The sequence below is a fragment of the Callionymus lyra genome, chromosome 17, assembly GCF_982586985.1.
Source record: "Callionymus lyra chromosome 17, fCalLyr1.hap1.1, whole genome shotgun sequence".
Taxonomy (NCBI): Eukaryota; Metazoa; Chordata; class Actinopteri; order Syngnathiformes; family Callionymidae; genus Callionymus; species Callionymus lyra.
The window spans coordinates 16,490,846-16,508,877 of record NC_141834.1 but is presented as its reverse complement, the minus strand read 5'-3'; the positions used below and the strand labels follow the sequence as shown (position 1 = coordinate 16,508,877).

At 38.5% G+C, this 18,032-nt stretch overlaps 1 protein-coding gene across 1 annotated transcript in view; it reads left to right on the top strand.

Annotated features, from left to right (window-relative positions):
• The first annotated feature begins 601 nt into the window (after positions 1–601).
• The window catches only part of adamts16 (ADAM metallopeptidase with thrombospondin type 1 motif, 16), a 58,220-nt gene continuing 40,789 nt past the window's right edge, over positions 602–18,032 (top strand). The window contains exons 1-3 of the mRNA XM_087813280.1: positions 602–895; positions 1,005–1,068; positions 5,477–5,829. Of these exons, the coding sequence (XP_087669406.1) occupies positions 809–895; positions 1,005–1,068; positions 5,477–5,829 (504 nt within the window). The 5' untranslated portion in view covers positions 602–808. The remainder of the gene's footprint in view (positions 896–1,004; positions 1,069–5,476; positions 5,830–18,032) is intronic.

The window sequence follows — 18,032 nt, the reverse complement described above, 5'->3', positions numbered from 1 at the left end:
TAAAACAAACATATTATGATATATATTGATGAGATTTGGATACTTTAGAAGGTAGTGTTTCTCTTACATGTTTTTTATTTCAAATGTAATGAAGTAAAAAAAAACATACTCAAGTAAAAGGTAAATTACAGTTTAAAACATAGTTTTTAAAGTATATATAAGTGGAAAAAGTACACATATTTCTTTCAGTTTCCTGAAGTGTAGCAGGGGAAAATAAATCTGTCTTCAATCCTCTTGACTTCAGACAAACAAAGTTGTGTCTTCAACATTTTTTTTTCATTTTTTTCTTCTCTTTTGTCTGCAGCTCACCTCCCTCTCCCTCCTGTGCACAGGTGTCAGCTGTGATTGGTTACAAGCCTCTCTCACCAGCCCCCCCCCCCCCATACTCACTCCCCCTCATAGCCAGAACAAGAACACCCCCCCTCTGACACACACACACACACTCACACACACACACAATCCTCATTCGTGTGCCCTGCACTTCTGGGGAGTGTGTCTTTCACACAAGTCCGCCTCTGCCAAGACCAGACACGGCCTATTTAAGACAATCACATGATTTCGGTGGGAGTCAAAAATGGTCCACGGGGGTCGCGGGGGGGAGAGAGAGGGGGAGAGAGGGAGGACGAGGAGTAACTGAGAGAGAGGAGGAGAGACGGAATGACTTTCGCGAGGGGAGACGAGTGAAGTCCACTTTCAAGGGGGGATGAATGGCGAGGAGTCACTGATGCTTGTTCTGCACGAGTCCTGCAGGGTCTTCTCCTGGAGTCTCCTCGGCGGGGCCACACATCACTAGAGACATCCCAGAGACATGGATTACTCTCCGGGCTCTCAGGAGCACAGGAGGACCTGGTCCTGCTTCTGGTTCTTCCTCCACGTTTGGTTGACTCTCTGCGAGGTGATTTTTTTATTTTTTATTTTTTATCAGTGACGTCATGAAGATGTCAACGATGATCTGAAGGAAACTCGCTCATATTTGTGTTTCTTTTTTCTTTTTTTTCTTGCAGAGCGCCGGTGCTGACAGGGCTGGATCTGCTCTGCTCAGATCTCTGGATTTACCTCAACATACAGGTATGTTCACCTCCCAGCAAACCTCCAGCTCTCACTGACAGCCCTCATCAATGTGTCAACACCTTCGGGGAAATCACAGGAAAGTTCCCACTTAAAAAAAACAACAAAAAAAACTACAGTCTTTTTTTTCTTTTTTTTTGTCTGTGTTAAAAGTCTGCGAAGACCGATGCACGGACGCTCACCTGAGCTGAAGTTGACTCTCTTCACCACTATGGGGCGCCAGGCTCCCCTCAGACTGATCTGCTGACTAGTCAAACTCTGAAGGAGGATTTAAACCTTAAATAATGTAACATAAAGTTAAAATATTTCCCCTTTTATTCTACATTTATCTCAACAAGAAGGCTGAGGGTCTCAACCTGCTCGAGGTCACTCCGGGTTAAGAGTGGGTGAGTCTAGGCACTCCGGTTTCCTCCCATAACAGAACCATGTTTTTTTTAAACATCCCTTTAAAAATGTGTTAAACTGTACCTAAAAACAGTTAAATCTGCACCTTTTAACCAGTTCTATGAATAAAATGGACAATTACTACAACAAAAACACCCTCTTTTTTTTTTAAAGATCAAATCCTCATTATAGTGATTTAAAGTGTATTAATAATACTATAATGCAGTGGTTCCCGACCCCTGGTTCGAGGACCAGTACCGGTCTGTGAGGCATTTGTTACCGGGCTACACAGAAAAAATATATATATATAATTTCGGTTATATTGATTATTACGGTCTAATATGTGTTTTGTTTTTTAAAGATTGTAATTTCTCTAAAGTAACATTAGCCTGTGACTTTTTACTAAAAAAAAGAAACAATTTCCCGAAGGAGACCATCTGAGGGATCAATAAAGTTCTACCTAACCTAACCTAATGTAAAAATGTTTTTATATGAGGGTCTGTGAACAAATTGCCGACATTAAAACCTGTCCGCAGTGCAAAAAAATGTTGGGGGCCTCTGCTATAATGTATGTTTTTTAATAGTAAAAGTACAAGTACTTACAAACAAAAACAATGATGTTTGCCTGTCCCAACAGTTTAAGCAAATTCAATGTTTCTTTACGGGATATCGAAAAGAGTAGATGACTCAAACCCAACCAGGAGCCAAGGTCTGACAGCCACGTTTCCACTCAATTTTATTCGATTTTCTGGCTTTTTTTTGGTTGTTAAACAGGTTCAATTGTGGTAAAGAATATTATCCAGTGATGCAGAAAAGATCGAGAATCGTTTTTTGCTGAACTTCCTTGATGAGTGAGTCTTAAGGAGTGCTAAAAGAAAAGAAAAGACACCTGGGAAACAATAAAAAGAGTTTTAAAGCGGGATAAATACTCTTCTTTTCCTTTGATTTTGTTGCAAGACCATTCAAATAAAAAGAAAATGGAAGCGGTGCCAGTCAAAAAGAAATAAAAACCGACCAACTTGACGGTTTAAATGTAATGAGATAGGTAGCTAAGGAATTAAAAGACAGTTCTCTCATTGGCGACAGTTCATCCATTGTTCTTTATAATTCGTTTTCAGAAGAAAAAAAAACATCAGTTTCAAAATCCTCATGTGACCCTTTAGGACATATTTTTCTGGCCATCAAGTGTTAATAAAAACAAATAATCAATTAAAGTTTATGCATCCATTCCCCCTTTTTGTGGGACCATGTTGACATTCACATTAAACCTCTTTTAAAGTGTAGCTATGGCAATAAACGAAAGGACATCCCCTCTCAGATGTTCTTTGTTTCTATCCATGTGGCGTGCTGAGTCAGCAACTGCTTCAGCTTTGAGGTCATATGTTTTCAGGATGAGAAGCAGATCCCCCTCGACAAATAAACAAACATCAGCGCCGGGCTCTAATGGCCTACAAATGTGTCTGAGACAGAAGCCTTTTTTATCTGCTAATTCCCTCAGATAATGGGTTTATCAATTACACGGCAGTGTCAGGACAGGGTGGGAAAGAGTTCACATAGTCAGAGCTTTTGTTCAATTTAAGCCAAGGTACCACCATTCTTAGACCCCCCCCCCACTTTTCTATCAGTGCTAATGGCACTCAGGAGCCACTAAACCAACAAACTAACCGGTGCAGGATCTTGTCTCAGTCCATCAGACGGGACGAGTGTGTGGAAGAAGGTGTGTGCTGTGTTCTCGCAGACTCTTTGTTTGTGTATCGTCAGACGAGGGTCACTGCAGCTGGTATCTGAGTTAAAGAGGGCAAACAAAAGTGGGACTGGATGTATGTGAGGGTCTATGTAGAGGTGAGGGGGTCCCCCCCACCCCCGGTCTTTAACCTATTTATAGCAAATTAACTTTACAGAAATAATTCTCATTTATGACCTGATTTAATCGGTGTGGAGTCGTGGCTCTGCTATGAGCATCTCCCGGATGACTGGGCACCTTAAAGTCCAGTCACCCTGTGGAGAAAGGCTCGCTGCTTCCCTCACTCGTGAACAAAACCACAAAAACAAAATGTTTCTTTTTTTTTTTTTTTTTACCAGATTTGAGGTATGAACGCACAAGATCTGATCCCTTTCCAACAACGGTATTTGGAAGAATCACGATCACAGGGGCAAGGAAGCGATATATTGCGATATATTGCGATACTGCAGTAACAATGATATATGTGTAGTATTGTTGAGTACTTGACTCTGGTGTTGCGGAATGTACAGACCACATGACTCTTGACGAAGCCGTAACTGCTTTCATTTGTTTTGAAACCAAAATATGTCCAAACATCAGCTTTAAAAGCCGTGACTGTATCCTCTCGTCCTCAGTCATTTGCCATGATCTCGCATATTTAATCTTTCCCTTAACTGCAGTGGACAGGAGTTTAATTGCAACACAAAAATAAACAAACTTGTGAATATTTGCACACTTATTGTAAATAAAACACATTTAAAAATAGAATTATTTTATTTTAGACACAACGTATTGAAATAAAAGCCATAAATAAAAAATCTGAAAATATACAAAAAATAAAATGTACATATATATTTACATTTTTCACGATATTTTAAGTGTATCGCTATTTTCTTACACTCCTATTCCAAACCCCATCTGACATCTTTAGGGTGCACTTCCAAACCCGACCACTATGACTACATAAATACATCATCTAATTATGTCAGCTCTTGTTTTGGGGTCTGTGACGCTGCAAACACCCTCTGATGCAAACCTCAGCCACTGCCAACCATGACACACCGTCTGTCCACCCGAGTGTCTCTCGCTCGTCTGTCTCTGAGCTATATCCACTCAGAATTATTTTTTTAAAAAGCTAGTCTCGCTCACCAAGACAAAGTTTTGTTGACCGTGGAGCTATTCTTTGACTCTGGATCGTATTCCCGGGGTCTGGCTTCTGAGTTTGTTTCCCCTTCGTGACCTGCACTGACTCGTCCGGAGCTGTAGTAAAGAAGCAGTAAAGTGGGTCAATCGTAACTCACTCGAGTTAAAATGGTCTAAAGCTCTTCCTTTTCTTGTAACTCTTTCTTGACCCCGCTTGCAAAGATCTACGAGGCAGGTCAAAGATGATTTACAAATGTCAGGAAAGTGTTGTTGTTTGTCTCTGCATTTGTGTACTTAGTAGTAGCTGGTGTTGACATTGTATTGATTACTGGAGACTTTGTCTTCTAGACCTTTTCACCATTTTTGCAAAGGATATTGACAAGTCCTCTATTTAAGTCCCACTTAGAATTAGTACCCAACATATATATATAGGTATTTTTCACATATTTTAATTTATTACATTATTAAAAAAAACACTTTGAATCCTAATTGTAAAGTGTAATTTCTTGATTGATGACTGTCCTGTTTTTTTAATACACAACCTTGTGACACTTCCTGTACATAGATAGATAGATAGACTTTATAAACCCTCTGGAGATCCCCTTAGGGACATTTTAGTTCCAGTTCAGAGCAGACCAAAGTTTTTATAAAAACAAGAACAAGAACAAAGTGCAATATAAAGGACCAAGTGCAAGAGAATGACAAAGTGCAAATATAAAGAACATGCATCAAAGGAAATAAAACATAGAAAAAGATACACAGATTACATACAATAGAATAACATAATCCTTTCTCTCGGTTACTGCCCAATAAATCCAATAGCACGAGGAATGACTGAGTCCCTGAGTCTATTTGTGTTGCATCTGGGAAGGAGCATTCGTGCACTCCATACATGGCTATTGCAAAGACACTGTTTCTTTCAGTGACACTATAATCAGCAGAACTTTACAGGAGCCAAAGTCTCAAACGGGCATACAGTATTTTGATAGATATCATTTTCTTATATTGATAGTAAATGGTACATCATTCTGAAATGTAAGACCTTGTAGAAACTTTATTTTTGAAAATAAGAACATCATTTGTTTCTGAATACAGTGCATCCAGGATGTTACAAAAATATCTCTAACTTCTTTTTTATGTCCTTTTCTTTGGGATCAGAATACGAAATCGTCTCCCCCTACGAAGTGAGCCACCAAGGCACGTACATATCCCACCACATCGCTCACCACCAGCGCAGACGCCGCCGACGCTCCCTGTCCGGAGACGCGTCCAACAGCGACGGCAGCGGTGAAACGGCTCACTTCCGGGTCAGCGGATTGGGTCAGGACTTCCACATGGAGCTGAGCGAGAACTCGCAGAGCCTGATCGCACCTGGCTTCACCGTTCAAGTCCTGGGAAACAACGGCACCAAGAGCCTGAGGCTGTACCATCAGGACGACCTGTGCTTTTACCAGGGGTCGCTCAGGTCGAGGGTCAACTCGACGGTAGCGCTGTCCACATGCTACGGACTGGTGAGTCTGACTCTGCTCTTTTTACCTCTGAAAGAGAAGACATTTTGATAAATACGATGACATGTTGATACAATAACGTCATAGCAAGAGTTTCTATTGTGAAACATTGTTCGAGGTGAAACATTTTTCACAAGGTTTTCTGCAACACAAGGTTTTCGTCCTCAACAAAGTTTACAATTGAATGGTATTTCTGTATTTACTGAAATTCTGGTGAAAATGTAAAGCATAACCAATGTAAGTTGAGTAGAGCCACAAATAAATCGTATCGTATCGTTTTCGTTATCGTTATCGTTATCGTTATCGTTATCTTTATCGTTATCGTTATCGTTATCGTTATCGTTATCGTTATCGGTATTGTTATCGTTATCGTTATCGTTATCGTTATCGTTATCGTTATCGTTATCGGTATCGTTATCGTTATCGTTATCGTTATCGGTATTGTAATTTTTATGGTTGTCGGTATTGGTATCAGTCGATATTGCAAAGCTTAGGTATCGTAATGGTAATCGGTATCGGTGTCATAATTGTCAAAGCCGATATTGCAAAGCTTAGTTATCGTTACCGTTATCGTTACCGTTACCGTTACCGTTACCGTTATTGTTATCGTTATCGTTATCGTTATCTTTATCGTTATCGTTATCGTTATCGTTATCGTTATCGTTATCGTTACCGTTATCGGTATTGTTATCGTTATCGTTATCGTTATGGTTATCGTTATCGTTATCGGTATCGTTATCGTTATCGTTATCGTTATCGTTACCGTTACCGTTATCGTTATCGTTATCGTTATCGGTATTGTAATTTTTATGGTTGTCGGTATTGGTATCAGTCGATATTGCAAAGCTTAGGTATCGTAATGGTAATCGGTATCGGTGTCATAATTGTCAAAGCCGATATTGCAAAGCTTAGTTATCGTTACCGTTATCGTTATCGTTATCGTTATCGTTATCGCTATCACTATCGTTATCGTTATCGTTATCGTTATCGTTATCGTTATCGTTATCGTTATCGCTATCGCTATCGCTATCGTTATCGTTATCGTTATCGTTATCGTTATCGTTATTGTAATTGTTATGGTTATCGCTACTGGTATTGGTGTCAGTCGATACTGCAGAGCGTAGGTATCGTCATCGTCATCGTCATCGTCATCGTCATCGTCATCGTCATCGTCATCGTCATCGTCATCGTCATCGTCATCGTCATCGTCATCGTCATCGTCATCGTCATCGTCATCGTCATCGATATTAGTCGTAATTGCAAAACTCAGGTATCGTTATCGGGAACTTAAAAGTCGGATCGGTTCATCCCTAGGTTGTCAAACATGTCTAAGTATCTCATGATAGAATTGATGGGAAAAATGCTTTTTCAAAACCTCATCATGAAAACGTTTTTCACATTTTGCAGGTGTTTAAATCAACAGTTTTTCTGTTTCCCAACGTTATGTCAACAGTCATAACAATTATGATCAAACAAAAACTGTCTTGAATACATCAGTCCTAAAATAGAAAAGTCAAAATATAAAACAGGTTCATGATGGGATGAGAAAAAACCAAAAGGCACTTTTGAGGCAGAGAACGGTCCAGAATCTTTCACCGGTAACTAAAACAAAAGACAAAAAGAAGGACTTGCGTGAGAAACTTAAAGTGCTGACAACATCAGAGAACTGTCAGAGAAACCCCAAAACTATCCAACAAGACAAAACATGAGCAAGAACTTCATCAGGAGACGCAATACTCTGGCGGGTACTTCCGGGTCGAAAGAAACCGAAAATCATTCCTAACTGTCCGCACCTACCTGTGTCCGTCAAGGGGAACAAACACAATTAAACCAAACAAGCGGAAAACATGACAACTTAGATTGTCTTCTGCGTTTATAAGGGTAATCTAATCTGGGGATTGAACGCTCAACCCGATCGTTCGCATTGATCTGGTGACAGGAGGCGCTGCTCCAGAGTATGTATTTTATTGCTATAATTATGAAAATGGTTTGGCTATTAGAAGAGAGAAGGGAGTGGTGCTCCTGGCAGACGAATGTTCGTGGCAGTAAAACTGTATAACATTTGTAGCCAACATGTTAACATCCAGTTCTGACACTGTGGAGTAACACATGGTCTAAATGGGAACAGAAAAAGTTCCTGATATTGCGCGAGTGACCACCGGTTTTGAACGCTCGCCCACTTCAGCTCCGATCCTCGGTGGTCTCGGGGATTGAAAGGAACAGGAACCAGAGTGACGCGGAGTCGGCCACCGAATGAGGCGGGTCCGCCCCGAGCCCTCCGCCGTTGCCCTGGCCGGCTTCTCCGTCTGGGGTGGAGAACAAAGCCTGCATGAACACACTTGAAATCCTCAGATATTCATCTAAAAATCATCACTCTCCGAGGATAGTTGGCAGGAGGGGGTTTGAGATTTGAAAAAAGAAAAGGGGCGATGGAGGACAGAGAACCGAGGTCATATAAGTTCCACAGCGAAGATATAGAATAAAGAGTCTTGTTTATTTCCCCCGATGTATATAAACAAACTCTTCATCGAGGCCATTATGAACAAATGTTCCACTCTGTGTTTTTAATAAAAAAAACGAAATAGAGTTCCATCCTGCTGGTTTCTTGTTTATGTTTTCAGTAAGTCAGACCTCCGCTGTGCACCAGAATTACCCCCAAAGACTGGAGGCAGATAATGGCACATCTCCAGGGATGGTTCTGGTCCTCTGTGTGCGCGTCTGTCTGTGCTTTAGACCCGTTCCCAATAAAAGATTCAGCCAAAAGGTCTGGGGTTCGTGGAGACTGTAAATGTGGTTCTCACGACTGAGGATAAACCGGGTCAGGAATTCAGGTCATCGTCAATATAAAAAAAAAAAAAAAAAAATGTAGTACGTTTTATACTGAGGATAATCTGTGAGACTTTACTGTTTTATATATTATTATAATATCATATAATATTATCTCTGTATTGCCACAAATTCCATTGTCATTGTTATAGTCTTTTTTATTATGATAGAATGATTGTTTTACTGCAATATTTGACGTTTACAGAAAATATCTAGGAATTCCTCAATCACACAAATATTTAACTGGAACCTAAAAATGGCCAAAAGTTATTTCCATTACATCAACATTACATATGACACATGACCTGCAAAAAAATCCCTATTACTTGTACTCAATTATGGAAAATACACGTAAAATCGATATTATTTATTCAATATTTTCATTTGAGAAAAACATCTCCTATATTTCCTTAAGTATTTATGGTGATATATTCACATTATATTCACATATTTTAGATTCTAAACTTCAAATTTGAGAAAGATACAAAGTGTTACAGGGTGGTAGATTTCATTAGATAAGCTAGCAACTATAGCATTAGGTTTATAAATCCTTCTACTTTACATTCCAGCAAAACATTACAACAAAAAAAAAAAACGTTTTAATTTAAACAGTTTATCTAGTCTATGGTACTTAGTAAGGTTCGCTGATACTTCGTCCTTCAAAGAAGGCAGATATGAGGCTAAAATACTCGGATGTAGTTCAGTGGGGCGCCTAAGTACTCATGGGAAACCTTGCACTTGGGTCAGCGTTTCTGTTCGGCGGGTAAATATTGACAAGAGGGGCCTCAGATCAATACCAGTATCAGTCAACCATCTGTGTCTATCACACCTTACCGTTAATCATTGGTTCATAAAGAGGCGAAAAACCCCTTCTTAGCAAAGCCATTAAGTCGTAAATTGCATGAGAAGTTTTTAAACCAATGTCTCGAACTCTTGGATTTGACAATTGAAACGTATCAGGTCTCTTAAAGTCCGACACTGGCCTCCATCAGACCTTTTAAAAGATTTCTAGACAATCCAAGGCCAACGTAAAGATCTATTCATATTGGATTTCAATTATCATGTATCAGAGAAGTCAACGAAAACGTTCAGAAATGCGACCGAAAACCCGACAGTTCCCATTTATCTATGTCCTCCTGGACAGTTCACAACCACTGATGGATGTTAAGAATGTAAATTGAAACAGAAACGAGAGAACGTTTCCTTCTGGCTAAAACTCTTTGTGTTGAATTGACCACTGCTCGAAACTGCTACGAAATCTTCTTTAGTTCTCACGATTCTTTGTTCGCAATTCCCAAGACACCGCCAACTTCACTCGTCTTTATTTTCTTGAACAATTTCTAAGAGTAAGGGGATTGATTTCGAGCGAAAGCTGATCCATTGAACCTGAATTTCGGCGTTTAAGGAGATCCCTCGGGACAAGATCTTTTTCTTCATGACCTGTCCTTGGCTTCCAAACAGAAACAGAACCTATAAGATGAAAAAAACAAAGAAAACAACAAGAACCTGACATAACCTTGAATTGGTATGTAGTGCTAGTGCTAAAAGATGGAGATCATCGCAGAACTTTATTGGCGCCTCGTCCTTTGGTGGAAACAGAACTTGATAGTTCAGTTTCGAACCGCCTTTGTTTTGAAGGGTCCTTTCAATTTCATTTTTTTTACCGAGTTTTATTGTGAATTATTACTTAGGTTTATGCAATTTCTTATTGTCCTTCAGTTTAAGTTCATGTCATCGTTAACATGTTTGTAGTAAATGTGAACTTAATAAGGAAATCACTTCTATGACGCAGTTGTGGTAAAAGTACTCTATGTGAGTATTTTGTTGGCAACGGTGCTTTAATACAAGTTTCTATGTCTTGGTATCAGGTTTAAAGGGACGTTATTTGTATATGAAGAAGTAGCATTAGCATTGTGGGTGTGTATTTGCAAGAATTTTGTCGTACGATACGTACCACGATACGATATGTAGAAACAAGGATATATATTTAGTATTGTCCGAGTACGTGACTTGGGCGTTGTCAGAATTTTAATTTGTTTAAACTGTGAACTTAAATCATACACGATTTCTTTTTAAATTAACGGGTTTTTTTCAATCATACACAAACTATCGTAGAATTTTCCACAACAATCGAACATTTTTATCTGTAATTACACATTTCTAACCTTTAATTAAACAAGTTTCAACTGTAATTAAACACTTTTATCCTTTAATTAAACTAAAATAAAACAATTTTAGCCTGTAACCAAATAATTGTCACTTTATTTAAATGCTTTTCTATTGTTATTCAGCAGATCAGACAAGATGCTTTTTTTAAATTTTGTGTCACTTTATTCATACATTTCAAGTCATTAAAATGATATTATCTTGATTTCTTGACCTTTATAACCACCTAAAATAATCTGGACTTTTTGACTTTTGTGCCAAAAGTCAACCTCAACAAGGAGGTCTTGTGTTTTCCTCTTGTAAAAAATAAGCGGGTGTGTCTATGACCCCGGGGGCTTCTCGTACCGGTCGTAATAATAGAATGTTGGTCCCATCTCTGGGGTTTCCAAGAATATCTGCCTTTTTGAAGTGATAACGGTTAGAAAAGTCTGTGTAACGTGATCATCACAACCTTTTTTATTTTTATTCATTAAAATCGATCCACGGGTCCAGCTGTGCCGTAAGTAGGTACGTCCTGCTGAGAGTTACCGCCTCGCTCCGACCTGCCAAAACCAAAGTAGTTAAAAGTTATTCGTAAGTGTGCTTGTTTTTGCTAACAACGCATAAAACCCAGGGCGTGTATTCGGCGTTGTAAAGTCCTTCTCGTCGTTTTCTCGTGGATCGAAAGTACAACCGAAAAAAAAAGTGATAAACGCTCTTCATGATGTTAGTAAATCAGCTGCGATTGAAGTCAATAACAGGAAAAAGAAAGACAAAAGTCAGGTGCACCTTGTAAGTCGCTTAACGTCCCCCCCCCCCCCCTAACTTCAGTTCCGTTTTTTTTTCCTTCCCGCCCAGCTCATCATTCCTGTCCCTGCTTGTCTGTGTGTGTCTGACTCCTCAGAGTCCAGCTGTTTGCGCCCTCCCAAGTAGTGTTTCGGGGTTTTATGACTGCTATTTGCACCTCGTACGGCGCACTGTGTAATCTGATGACTTGGGCTATTTAGGAAAAAAAAAGGCACTAGTGACCTAATCTCTGAACATAGACACACACAAAAGGGAAGCTTCCCAGACTTGCTGTTATTTTATTTTTTTTCTGCATTTCTTAACGGACTGCAGAGGTTTCGCCCGAGCCGCTCGCCCTCATCATCGGAATCGGGGGGTCTGTGGAAATGATTCAAACATGTTTGCGTTTTTTTTACTGCCATTTCCAATCTGGTCTTTGCACATTGTCGACATCTGGGATGACTATCGTTGCACAAACATGGCAATGAAAACACAAATGCTGGATTCATCGCAATGAGAAACAGGAGAAAAGCTTCGCGAGGATCAACACTCGCAGCAAATAACACTTTTTAAGATCCTGATGTAATTGTTGAGGTTTTGATTGGATTTTTTTGGGGGGTTTTCTGTACATGTTTTTGATCAATGAAAAGCAGGAGGAAGTAGCTGTTCAAAGCTTTATTGAACAACTGAATTCACACAATAGCAAGAACGGCTGGTTTGGCACCACAAACAAATGAAGACAAATCTTCAAAAGATTATCGGGTCCAGATGGTAATCTGTAGCACGACCAAAATAATAATCATCTATTCCGTGTCCCTTTATTTTGAGTTTTATTTTGAAATTATTTAATCAACTTCTACAGGAAACAATCTATGACCAATTTGGCTTTTTTCAATTTTTTTAAACCTTCCAAAATCTCTCAATATTATCATGACATTTTAATTAAAAATATAAATTAACATTTACGATGTCAGTGCAATTTTTGGATCAGTACAATCCAACATTATTGTTAGCATTTAAGTTGGACAAACAGGAGGAAATAAATGTCCACAGATTTCTTTGAACTAAATTCAAACAATAGCAAGAAAAGCCAGTTTCTAACTACAGAGAGTGACAAATCTTCAAAAGATTATCGGGTCCAGATGGTAATCTGTAGCACGACCAAAATAATAATCATCTATTCCTTGTCCCTTTATTCTCGAGTTTTATTTTGAAATTATTTAATCAACTTCTACAGGAAACAATCAATGACCAATTTGGCTATCTTTTTTAAAAACCTTCCAAAATCTCTTAATATTCTCATGACATCTTAATTAAAAATAGAAATTAACATTAACAAGATGTCGGTGCAATTTTTGGATCAGTAAAATTATTGTTAGCATTTAAGTTGGACAAGCATGAGGAAGTAGATGTCCTAAGATTTCTTGAACGACTCAATTTAAAAGAAAGCAAGAAACGCTAGTTTCGAACCATAGAGAGTGACGAATCTTCAAAAGATTCTCGGGTCCAGATGGTAATCCGTAACTCTACAAAAATGCGATCATCTATTCCTCGTCCCTTTATCAACATTTCTTGAATTTTATTTTGAAATGATTTGATCGGCGTCTATAGGTAACAATCAATGCCCTTATTGTCACTTCTTTTTTTTTTTAAAACTCCAAAAATCATTCAATGTTATCGTGACATCTTCAATAAGACGTAAGTGCAATATATCTCCAAATATTTTTTTTATTATTTCATCTTATCTTTATTTCCCATGTGTTTTTTTATGTTGGTATTAACCAACAGCCTATAGATAAAAAACAAAAAGCTAAATTAATATAAAAAAATTAATCTCACCATATATCAACCCACATGGTACCAAACAAAGTTTTTTTTTTCTCTTCTTTGTTTGTTTTTGGAGTAAAATTTTGAAAATACAAGAGTCACATGCTAATGTAACCCGTTTTTTTAAAATATAAAACACCTTAAATACAGTAATAATCAATACAATCAATTAATAAGTTATTTCAGAATCAGTAACACAACATAGGACACTTTTTGTGGTTGCAGTACTCAAAACAAATCCTATGTTGTGGGTTTTTCGTGTGTGTGGCGCCGTATCAAATTCCTCACAGACCGGTGGTTTGGGACCGCTGTAGTAAAATATTTGCGACGACTCTCCCCCTCATTCATTTATTGTCTTCACTTCTATCGAACGAGGAATCTTGTCTCAGCGATTTTCCAAAATAAACCAATATATCAAGGGTCGTTAAAACAGCTGCTAATCGAGAACAGATCCCATGTGTTGGATTTACGGTCCAACGCAGCTGCTCAGAGCCAAAAAAACATGTTGACAGAACAACAAACAAACAAAAAAAAAAAACATCAAGACAAAATGACTCCCCATCCAAAAAACAATGTGCTTCCAACGTGGCACCGACAAGTGTTGAAAAGGCGTTCGTCATGAGACGCAGTCGTGGCCGTCGTTAAAGTACGTGTCACTGGAGACGCAGCTGTCGTCGCATGTTTTTGAGGATGTTTACCTGCTCGACCTCCTCTGATGTCCTTCGTCAGAGAAGTTACCGTCACTTTTGTTTGGTGAAGATTTGCAACCCGAGCCCGACGAGTCGAGGTCCGACCCGGGTTCTAATCCCGTGGTATTGTTTACACTATTGATAGCACCGGCAAAAGAAAACAAACAAACAATGCCGACACCACGAGCACAAACTTCATTGTTAAAAAGCAACTACGGGTTGACCAAAGGTATTCCACAACTAATGGATGTTTGAGGTCAACTTTAAAGGCTGGGTATGGATCAAAAAATTTTTAATACAGTTACTGGTACCAGTACCTTCACTTCGGTACCGGTTCCTGAATGACAATTTGTCCGATACAAAAGTTATAAGATCAATTTTAAAAATAGGAAAATGACACTAAACCAGGTACGAATCTTAATATTAATGGTAAATTTCGATTTGAAGCGGCTTTCATCCAGAAACATAAATAACTTATCATTTCAATCCATCCATCCATCCATCCATCCATCCATCCATCCATCCATCCATCCATCCATCCATCCATCCATCCATCCATCCATCCATCCATCCATCCATCCATCCATCCATCCATCCATCCATCCATCCATCCATCCATCCATCCATCCATCCATCCATCCATCCATCCATCCATTCATGACCAACACAGAACCTAATATTTTGTGTCACAACCTTTCATTATGATCATTTAGTTCACTTTAATGTAATGGTTCTGCCTCAAAATATGGCCACAAAAAATCTAGTCAACGGCCAGATTTTGTTCATAACAAAGTTCTGTTTGAGTGAAGTTGGTGTTAATATACCCATGAACACAAATGTTTCAGCTTAAAAGCGGCCCCTAAACTTTTTCTTTTTAAATTGTTTATTTATTTTGCGGTTCACTCAGACTGACGAGAGTTTGGTGCACCATAAAATTATGAAATAAAAGTGGAAAAAATCCGGAAAAATTAACAGAATTAAAAAGGCATACTTTTCTATTTCAGTTTTCCACACTTGTTCCTTTTTTTAGTTTTAATTTGGACTATTATTGTTTTTCTCATGCGTCTGACTTGGTGTGGATTTTTTATTTTTTTTATTTCTCCTCTGGAACAAAGACTTTGAACAGAGATTTTGGTTTCCTCTAATCCCATCCCATCCCTATGATCCCACTTCTGACGCCAAATTCTCAATAAGAATACATGGGGATAGCTTCACCCATTTGATCCTTGACAAATCTTGATTAAAAACTTCAATAAAAACGTATTAAAAACTTACCTGAAAGCAAAATGTAACACTTGTGTTATCTCAGGGTCAAGGTTACCCAGAGGCCTGAAAAACAAATATGTTTGTGGTATCCCTTGTGTCGTCTCTGGGACAAGGTGACTTGAAGGCCGGAAAACAAATGTGTTTGTGGAATCCCTTGTGTTGTCTCTGGGACAAGGTGACTCGAAGGCCGGAAAACAAATGTGTTTGGGGTATCCCTTGTGTCGTCTCTGGGACAAGGTGACTCGAAGGCCGGAAAACAAATGTGTTTGGGGTATCCCTTGTGTTGTCTCTGGGTCAAGGTGAACGACCTCCCTGGCTTCCATTAATTCATACCATGAACCAGTTGTTTTTGGCCCTTCAGGTCACCTTGACAGAGTCACGCACAGGATGTCACATGCCTTCGCTGGCGATCGCTATCATTGCTCATTTTATTTTAATCCAACAACGGGCCGAGCAGGGTTTTCTTCAACTTTATTCATTCCCGACTTTTCCTTTTGCTAAAATTGTCTGAATCATGTGTTTACAGTCAGCACAGTCACATTGAATTTGGGGCTAACATCATGTTGGACGGAGAGCAAAACCACAAAAGCTTCTGCCATTTAGGGGATTTCAACTTGTGCAGCAGAACTGACAAGCTGCTGTGTTTGTAACGCCGGTGTCATAGCTTGAAGACTTCATAAGAAAGGCTTCATTGTTTTTAAAAAAAACAGATTGTCATCTTCTCGATGAGCACTTGCTGTGTTTCCGGCAGTAAAAAAAATACGTCACTAAAAGTACTTGTGTTGTCTGTGGAGCAGTAAATGTAGCTTCCAAAATGATCATTATCGCACCTGAAGACGAGTGTGTTCCGCTGGTTCTGTGGCGTAAAAAAACATCAAAAAGAGACATTTTCTTGTGTTTCTGATTTCACCGACATATTTTCTCAATTGTTTTTAATGTAAACATAACAAGCCTTGTTCTCACAGCTTCTTACTATTACAATATTTCTGATATTGATTTATGAAAGAAATGTTTATTCCGACTCTTTGGCTTAAAGGCAGCAGCAAAAGACTTTGAAGTATCACACGTTAAAAAAAACATTAAACTTCAAAAAGTTATTTAGATTTAGTTGCTTCTCCGCTTGTTTTGGAAACTTGTCGTTTTTGTTGGCATCAAAAACTATTGAATCAAAAGTTTCCTTTATTGGAAAATTGCCTCTCATTTTTATACTTTTGCCGGACGGATACATACATAGTACATACAGTACATTTGACAGCCCTGCTATAGGTACTTGTGTATTTCAAGCACTTAAAAGATGAAATATCTATAGTTTTCTTAATCCTTATATGTCTCTCGGTTCTATTAGTACATCTATTATATTGTAATTCGTGAGAAATTTCACAATTGAAAAAAAAGCCAGAAAATTTAGCCTTTTTTAAAAAAGAATTGCAAGATAAAAGAAACGGAAACCCTGGAAAGTTTGTAAAGCCATTTCATATTTCTTTATCGGTGTAACTTTGCACAAAAATGCTTTCTTCTTGTTGATTATTTACAGTTGAAAATTTAAAAAAAAAACATTTTTAATTCAATTTTTATTCTAGAAATATTTTATATTTCTTCATGGAATGAATTGAAGTAGGGTTTAACGAAATGAAATAGTTGATCGACCTAGAGAAACACATTTTGGGGAAAAATTCACAAACATATACCTATACAAAAAAAAAAAAAGAAGGCCAGAGCCCTTCAATGCATGCTGGGATGCTAACCTTTATCAGATATCCAAACCAGATATAATTTATATACCAAATAGTTTTATTTCACATTCACTTTCTTTTTAAACTATTTTTTTCGCACATTGGGACATTCAAGCTAATGCTAACAATGCTAGCTTGATCGCGCAGTACTGAGAACGAGAGGATACAGTCGACTCCAGCAGCTTTTAAAGCTGATGTTTGGACATATTTCGATTTGAAAACAAATGAAAGCAGTTACGACTTCATCAAGAGTCATGTGGTCTGTAAATTCTGCAACACCAGAGTCAAGTACTCGACAATACTACAAATATATACTTGTTACTGCAGTATCGCAATACATAGCAAGATATCGCTTCCTTGCCCCTCTGATCGTGATTCTTGCCAATATCGTAGTTGGAAAGTTATCAGATCTTCTGGAGTGCGTTCTTCCCTCAAATCTGGTAAAAAACAACAGATTTTTTTTTTTTTTGTGGTTTTGTTCACAAGTGAGGGAAGCAACAACCCTTCTCCAAATAACTGGACTTTAAGGGATCGGGTAAGGTGCCCAGTCATCCGGGAGATGCTCATAGCAGATAACAATACTACAAATAAAAGTTGTTTTTTTTCGTACATGGGGACATCCAAGCTAATGCTAACAATGCTAACGCTAATAAACACATCAGAATGGCAGTGCGTTTGTCGCTAAGCTTCAAAAATCGTGTCTCCAAATCCGCAAAAAGTCTTTTGCAATTCATCTGGGGAGACCAGACGTGATCCAAACGCTGCCACAGTGGCAGCATATATCTGGCAGCGCAGCAGTGACGAGCGACCTCATCCACCACTAACAGCCCCCAGTGGAAAAAAAAATTGAAAAAAAAAAAAAAAGAAAGAAGGGAGACTGTAGTCGATTAACGTATCAACATATTTTAGGGAAACCATCATTACTGTCATGTGC